Consider the following 8,716-nt stretch of genomic DNA (forward strand, 5'->3'; position numbering starts at 1 on the left):
GAACATCTTTAGGTTGTTCAGAAAACCACTGTGAAAAATTCCTGTTTGTACCCTCCTTTTCTTCAAACCTTTCCTAAAATTCAGAGATAAACACAGGCCAACTTGTAAGCCTTCTTTGACCTCCCTCCAGATGAGCATCTGAAGTCCTGTCATATGGTTCCATAGCACTTTTCTCTACCATAGATTGCATTTTTCACATTGAGCTTCTGCTAGATAATTTTCCATCTTCTGCTGTTAGACTCTAAGCTTCATGGAGGCAGGTTCTTACCTACCTTGCTTACCACTGAATCCACAGTCCCTAGTGTATAGCCTGGGGCTTTTTAGGAGGAACCTAAAAAGTTTTTTAATCTGCAGGTATGGAAAAGAAACTGGAAGTCAGGAATGGAATTCATTTGCATAGTTGCTGTACATAAAAACATGACATTTTTCTAGAATCAAAAGGGACATCAGAGACTATGTGGTCTTTCCATTGCTTTTCCAGTGAAGGAAATAAGGAGTTCATCAATTTGTCTTACGGCCCAGGACTATTAAATGGTAAAAATCAGGCTCGAATGCAGTTCTGCCAGTTCCCAAACAGTATTGCTTCACTTTTGTCATGTTGCCTTCGTGACTATGGCTGTGTACATGAACGAAGCCAGGCACAAAAGGACAAATGGAGTATGATTCTACTTATATGAAATACCTAGAATAGGCAATGTTATAATATAGAGACACAAAGTAGACTAGAGGTTATTGGAGGCTAGAGGAAGGGAGGAATTAGGAGTTATCGCTTAATGGTTACAGAGGTTTTTTGGCACGGGGTCAGGGGATTGATGAAAAAGTTTCAGAAATAGACAATGGTGTGGTTACACAAAACTGTGGGTATACATAATGACACTAAACAGTGCTCTTAAAAATGATTGAAATGGGGCTGAGAATGGTGGCTTACGCCTGTAATCCCAGCACTTTGGGAGGCCGAGGTAGGCAGATCACTTGAGGCCAAGAGTTCGAGACCAGCCTGGCCCACATGGTGAAACCCATGGCCCACATGGTGAAACCCAGTCTGTACAAAAAAATACAAGAATTAGCTGGGCATGGTGGTGCATGCCTGTAATCCTAGCTACTCAGAAAGCTGAGGCAAGAGAATCATTTGAACCCGGGAGGCAGAGGTTGCAGTGAACTGAGATCACGCCACTGTACTCCAGCCTGGGTGACAGAGCGAGACTCCGTCTAAAAAAAAAAAAAAAAATTTCACGTTACGTATATTTACCACAAAGAAGAAAAAAAGAGGTCATGACTAATCATTCCCCAGTCACTTTGCCTTTCCAGGCCAATTGTGAGGTGAGGACAAAGTCTTTACTGAATATTAAAAGGAAAAAAATCACCATGAGGAAGGTGTAAAGAGGCAAAGACAAACGCATGGTGTAGGGCTATCTAATTAAAAGTGACACCTCTTTATTTTTTTAACCTACAATTTCTCAGCAACTTAAAATCCGTGACTTGGTACTGGAAAAATGCCAGTTCTACATTATTTTTCTGCATATGGTGTAAAATAACTGATAAAACCATAAAAGACTCCATATGGCACAGATGAAAGAGAAAAAAGGAGTTCTTTTTTGTTGTTACTCAATGAACAATTAGTTCTCTATTCTCCAAAAAAACAAAACAAAACAAAACACTAAGGTGCCATTAGGAGAAAAATTTCCAAAGTGTCAAGAAGACATATTCCAAATGGAAAGAAAGTTGGAAAGATAAATAAAATGAGCATTCCTTTAGCTATATTTAGTGGAGTCCTGCAGAGAAAAAAATTCTAGCTAGGCAGCATTAAGACATAGTTTATTAATGCAGTTTCCCCACAGCAGGACACAGAAAGAGAAACTGGTAAAACAGTCACATTAAAAAATTATGACTCCTACATCTGATCTTTATGAATACACAGAAGAGAAACTGTCCTCTTGAGTCATCCTTGGGCCATGTTGAGACAGAGATGCAAAAGATTATTATTATTATTTTTGCTTCAAAGCACTATTTGCTCACACAAGGTTGGAACAGACTGAAAGTCACTTCCTATATTTAGGGAATTTTTCAAGTATTTATAGAAAGACCCTATGTAAGATTTTGAGCAGTTCTCCCAATGACATTTTGAAATAAAGCACTACAGTCTTTTGTTTTTAAAGAGTGTACAAAATTGAAGTCTGTTTGTACTGCCTTTGGGGAAATATTGTAGTAGGTAGTAATCTGGTTATAAATAGAATTTCCCTAGAATTTTAGAGCTGAAAGGGAGCCTATGGTGATGATCTAATCCAGTGTTTTGCATAGTGCAGCCTGTGCCCCACCGATGAGTTATGAAATCAATTTAGAGGGCCACAGTTAGCGTTAGGAAACAGAAGAGGAGAAGGAATAGAATAACATTCAACGAAAGAGAAAAACTATGTTATACATACTGTTTTGTGAAACTTTTGTTTCAGTGTATGAGTGTGTGTGTCTCTCTGTCTAACAGAGGTCACAATATAAAATACATGTGTCTTACTGTGAGTTCTGGTCCAAAATATTGGAAATTATCAGCCTAATCAAATACCTTCCCACTGCAGGAAAGATAACTGAAGCCAGAGGGGCAAATGACTTTCTCAAGTCAGACAGTGTATCAGAAGTAGCCCAGGTCTCCTGTCTCTCAGTATCCTTTCCATTAGACTTTAATGCCTAAAATATGCTTGAAGGCAGATGTCAACCCTTGTCCTTTGATTTCCATACTGCCTTGACAGCTGACATTATATTCTCTTTTGGAGCATTTCCTATGCTCTGAATTCCCTTTTCTCCATCTCTAGCATTCCCACAGCCCTTCTACCACTTGGGATCAGCGATTTTGTGTGATGCGGGCTGGCGTGCGCAGGGGCAAAATATCAGCACTTAGGCTTGGATGATCCATGACTCATGGATAGCTCGTGGTAGCTTAGAAGATTTGGAGTTCCACAGCTCACTGCTCCCTGGAGCTGATGAGCCACATGAGGAATAGAATTACAGCTTCCTTGTGAAAAAGAGGGAAGTACATACGACCACTCACTTAGATGGCATGCTCAGAAACAAGACAGCTAGCTGACAGCTGTGGGCTCTGGGTAATTCCTGCCAGACTCAAGCACTCTAGCTGGTTTTCCTGGGTCAAAACAGAAGTATGTAGATCGTGTTCTATAACTGCAGAGATAGAACAGGATTATCAAAGAGGATCATGTCTGGAACTTAAGGTGCCTGTTTTGGAGTTAGAAGAGAAATGTTCTACCTCACCAATAAACACTTACATTGCATTTGCTGTGTGCCAGGCACTATTCTGACAATATTATAAATATTTACTCATTTAATCCACATAATCAACCTCAAGGTCTTAGAGGACTCTCCTAGCTGCAATTGTAGCAGAAGCATTGAGATGTGTTAAAATAATTTGTTTTTCTTTCTGATTCGAAGACAGGAGGGTGAGTACACTTAATAGAGTTTAGAACTATGTCATTGACAAAGTGAATTAATCAAAAGTCAAATCCAGGGAGAAAAGGTCAACTGCCTACTTTCTCTTGGCAGAAGGAATAGGGACGAGGGTTGTTCTTGCAAAGATTCATCACTTCTTGAAGCTTTCCAGAAGTGGTGATGGATTTGCAATAAGCCATCTGCTTTTTTTTTTTTTTTTTTTTTTTTAATTTAAGCCACCCTCATATATTTGTAGTATAGCTGCCTTGGTGCCGAAGTCTGCTTCGGTCCTGAAATCACGCAATCAAACCCAAGTGGACCTGTGCCCTTGACCTTATGAACCAGTGCCTTGCATAGTGCTGGAAGAGGGTCCTTAGTAAACAATTTGTTGAAATAATTTACTACCACATTTAAAACTGATACCGACCTTGGAAACAGCCAGATTTGGATTTGATAATGGAAATTACTGAAGTGTAAGAAGGGCAAAATTTTTTTTTCTTTTTTTTTTTAAAGAGGAACAGGAAGTGAGGATTTTTTGCTTTTGTTTTTGTAAGCACCTGTATGTGCTTGTATGTTTCATATGTTAATATTTAAATCACACAATATTCTGATCGAATCTCCATTTCACAGATGAGGGAACTAAGTTAAATGACTTGCTGAAGGTAGGTAAGGAACAGAATTCAGAATATTGTCTGCCTGTAGAACCCATTACTCTTTCCAAATCATGCTGTGGTCTGAAAGTTTTGTTGTTGTTGTTGTTCATTTGAGAAATTTGTCCCTAGCAGCATTCACTGACCATGGCAAAACTTTAATTGATCTTTCCATGCCACAGCCTACCTATTATCTATGAGGAACAGCAACAGTTAAAACCCACTCTGTAATCAAGTCTTGGTTCCATTAACAACTCCACCACGTAATTAAACTTATTTCTTGAAAACGCAGACACGGTTCACTAAAGAATCTGAGAAGAGCCATTTAAATTGCGCTCAGTGTTTTGCTCTGGGTTAACCACGATCAAGTCTGGGCTTGGAACAGAAGTTTAGAAAGAATGTAGGGAATGCGGCTGGCCCAGTGCTGAATCTTCGTGGGAGCCAGGATGTATTTCCTGTGCAATCTGTGAAACTTCTAACTTATTACTGCTCATTGTTTTCCTCCATGAATATGTTGGGTAAAAATGCAGGTTGCTGAATACTTGTCCTGTTCTTGGAACAGCCTCCATTAACTAAAGCAGCAAATCTAATAGTGAAATAATCACCAGAAATGGAAAATGTTTCTTTCTGAAAGGTGTAATCATGAGAGGTATCCCATTAACAATACCTTGAAAAAAGATAAATTTCCCATTATCAGTACATTCTATGGCTATACTGTGCAAACACTTGACTTACACCACAGATAGTTTCAGGACTTTTTTTTTTTTTAAGGCTAAGATTTGGCTTAGCAAAAGGCACTGAAAACGTAAGGATGACATTAAATAGTTAAATTACACACTCCGTTGTAATGCAGATTGAGAAGGGGAACCCACAGAGATTTAATAGCTTTCTGAGTCTATAAAACCCTAGGTTTACAAATGCAAGTCAAATAAAAAACTATTAAAGTTGCAACCAAAAGATGATTTGAGTTAAAGGTCATTAAATAAAAAGAAGGTAACAGGCAAGATCACTTGGGCCCAGATACCAAAGAAAATGCCAAAGTAAAACACCAAGGGCTGTAAAATAAAAATCAACCTCTTCCTCTTGAGTTAAAAATCCAAAAAGAATTTGAAGTCCTAAAAAGGGTCCAAATGTCATACACAAAGTACTGTTCGCCTTCATGGTCTCACACTGGCTGCTCTGAGGAGACCATGCAGTTAGTACCCGGAAAACAGTACAACCTCTTCAGAGAACTGGATGAGTCCAGATGTTGGAGATTTTGATCTTCTGAATCCATTGGAATTTATGCCAGGAGATTAAAGAGAAGAATTAATTTATGACTTTCTCTACTCATTCCCAATGTGGGCTCAGCTTATTATCTGTACACATTGTGATGCACTGTAATTACAATGCTGAAAATAATTTGCAACATGTGACGACTGTAGTTAAGTTTAAAAAGGGGGGTGTTTGTCATACTTTAGTCCCCACATCTGGTTCTATCATATTTGCCAAATGATTAATATAGGAATATATTACAGTGAAATCCTTTCATATCAAAGTTTTATTTGCCAGGAAATAGAACACTTTCCTCCCATCTCTCTCCCCATCTACCCCCACATTCTAGGCTGAACTCAAATTTCCAGCACCAAGGTTCATCTGAGTGAGGACAGGGAGTCTGCTCTTATCTTTGTTCAATTCTGTAAGTTCCGTAGTCACAACTGGAATGGATATGCATCCTTTGTTTTAAAAGCACATCCACAAGAAAGAAAACCTAAATCTTATTCTGAAAGCAGATGGGGCATCAGAGATATCAAACAAGTTAAAACCACAGGAATTAAATTATAAATTTTAAACTCCCTTTTATTGAAATATAAGTTTGTTTAGTATATTTACACCACACTTTATGCACATATATACAGAGAAGGTAAATTCTGTAAAATAAAAAAGTTTTTCTTAATAAAAAATTAAAATAAAATAAAGTGCATAAAACTGATTCTTTTTTTTTTTTCCCTTCTGGTGAATATCATCATTGTCAAAATTTTGGTCAGTTGGGAGAGGGAGGAAGAAGAAATTCATTATATTTGACTTAGTGCATACAGCTGGCCCTGAATTTGTAGCCTTCAGGCCAAAATGACAAGAGGTCAGGAATGAGTCAGGCAAATTGTCAAGGTCTGCAGGGCTCCCCAGAGTCTGGAGGTCCTGCTCTCTTTGTCCTATCGGGAGCCATCCCCCTGCTTGGAACAGTGATCTCACCATCGCGGCGCTGGAACAAAGGGAGAACACAGGAAGGGGGCTCCACCAGCCAATGTCACAGCCCTGCTCCGGGGCCACCAGCGCTGTGTTTGGTAGAAAATTGCAGAATTAGCTCAACGGCTCAAACGGAAGTTTTACTTTTTCGGAAAGGGAATGAGGGGGGCCCAAGAATGGGGTACATCTCCCACAGGGACGGCCACTCGGGGGCCAAACCCCAGTAGCCAGTTTCTTCGGATCCAATCTCCGTGCTGGCACAGGAATGAATCCTTTTATAAGCTGGGTGGAGGGAATGTTACACTTCTCGCCTCGGTGAGTTCGTCCTCCCAGAACTTTGAAAGGAAACAGCGTGGGATTCAAAGAAAGGGGCAAGTGGGTGAAGAGCTGAAGTTTTTAGACACCTTTGCGGGTGGGCGTTGCCCGGCTGGTCCCCGACAGTGGCAGAGGCAACGGCCCTTCCCGCCATCATCCATACCCCAGCCCCAGGTCTTTCTCTTTTCCTCCGGATGACACTAAGTCCCAGACCGGTGGCCGTACTTGGCCTTACAGTGCAAAATGTGCTTGGCGAGGAAGTCGAGGCGGCGCTGTAGCAGCTGAGCGTGGGGGTCGGCGAGCGCGGCCAGCTCGGGGAAGCGAGGCTCGTGGCGCCGGTAGAGGCGCAGCAGCCGGGCCGCGGCGTCCTGTCCGCGGTGCAGCTCCAGGACGCGCCGCGCGGTCCGCTCGCGGAACACGCACACTGACTGCAACAGCGGCTCGTTATACTTGTCCCACATGCCTGCCACCCGGTAGCCGTGCACCAAGCCCGCCTCGTTGTCCAGAAAGACCAGCGCCCCGCCGGGACCGCGGTGCAGGTTGCTGGTGGCGCGCTGCATGACGCGCGGGTCCCACTGCAGGCTGAAGAGGTTGCTTACGAGCCGGTCGAAGTTGGCTGTCAGGTAGTCAAAGAGGATTAAGTCGGTCCATTGTACTAGGTCCACGAGCTCCGCCTGGCTGAGGTTGGCCAGCTCACCCCCGGCGTCCCGGAGGGGGCGCAGACGGCCGTCCTCCGACCGCCAGGGCGCGGGCACTACCACGTCCGTGAGGTTGGGCAGCCAGCGCGTCAGGCTCACCACGCTGCCCTCGGTCCAGTGCGCAGCGCGCAGCTCCTCCTGCACCTGCGCCCACTGCGCGCCCCGAGCCTCCACCCGGGCCAGTGCCAGCGGCGGCACGTGGCGCTGGAGGCCCAGCAGGCGCGCCAGGTAGTAGGACAGGGCCTCGCCCTGAATCTGCTCCGGGTTGATGCCGTAGCGCACGCAGGCGCGGGTGCCGTCGGCAAAGCGGGCAAGTCGGTTGGAGCTGCGCCCGCAACCCCCGCGCTCCAGGGCCACCACCCGGGCGCCGCGAGCCGCCTCCAGCCACGCCGCCGCCTGGGCCTCCGAAAAGCCCCGGGGCACCTGCTCCTCCAGGCCGCGGCTCCAGAAGACGCCCCCGTACACCGCGGCGCTCTCCTCCGGCCGGGGCTGCCCGGCTGGCACGTGCCACCTGCGCTCGCCCGGAGACTGCCGGGGCGGGCCGTCCGCGCCGGCCGCCAGGGTGAGCAGCGCCCGGAAAGTTTTCAGGGAGCCGCCGCGGGAGTCCCACGCCAGGGGCGGGGGCAGAGGGAAGCGAGGCGCGGGCGCGGGGCCGCCGCTTCGGGCCGGGCGCCGTGGGAGTCGGTCTTCGGGCGGCCGGGAGGCGGGCAGCTCGGCCCTCGGCGGCAGGAGCCCTCCCCACAGCACCAGCAGCGAGCCCAGCGCCAGCAGCCAGAGCCCCGCGGTGGCGGCGGCGCCCCGCATCCTCCTGCCCATGCTCCCGCGACTGTGCCGGTGCGCCGCCACCGCTTCAAGCCGAGCCCAGGCACCCGGGTCCCGGCGGCGAGGCGGGCCCGGCAGTTGGTGGGCTCCGGGGCTTCGGGCGCTTCGGCCCCATCGCGGCCGCGGGGCGCTGCGGGGCTCTGTCCGGCGCTCCGCCCGGCGCTGGGAACTCGCGTCGCCGCCGCTTCCCAGCTGCTTTTGTATTTCGCTGTGAGACCCTCCGGTGGGCGCGATTCACAGGCGCCCGGACCACGTGGGAGCGAGGGGGATCCCCCTCCCCCTCCTCCGCCGCCGCTCCCCGCCCCCCGCTCCCCCGCCCCCTTCCCCTCCTCTTCCCCTTAAAGCGGCGATGGCTTCTTCCAAGAGGGAGAGGCGGCCCCACACTCGGTCGGGGACTTAGGGGCCTGGAGGAAGCCGGACTGGCTGCGCCCGCGCCAGAGCGTAGGAGGGGGTGGCACAGAGCTGGAGTCTGGGGCCTGGCGGGGCGGACGCACTCTGGGCCCTCGTGGGGGTGTCGTGGTCGCCTGGTCCCTTCGCCTAGGCAGCACCAGGTCTCCTGCAAACTTCAGACAA

General features: G+C 47.1%; 1 protein-coding gene across 1 annotated transcript; it reads right to left on the reverse strand.

The window, feature by feature from the left end:
- Positions 1-5,895: 5,895 nt before the first annotated feature.
- FJX1 (four-jointed box kinase 1) lies at positions 5,896-8,430 on the reverse strand. The gene has a single exon (XM_010358422.2). The coding sequence runs from the start codon at positions 8,135-8,137 to the stop codon at positions 6,824-6,826; it is 1,314 nt and encodes a 437-aa protein (XP_010356724.2). The 5' UTR covers positions 8,138-8,430; the 3' UTR covers positions 5,896-6,823.
- Positions 8,431-8,716: the final 286 nt, after the last annotated feature.

Source organism: Rhinopithecus roxellana, chromosome 15 (assembly GCF_007565055.1).
Source record: "Rhinopithecus roxellana isolate Shanxi Qingling chromosome 15, ASM756505v1, whole genome shotgun sequence".
NCBI lineage: Eukaryota > Metazoa > Chordata > Mammalia > Primates > Cercopithecidae > Rhinopithecus > Rhinopithecus roxellana.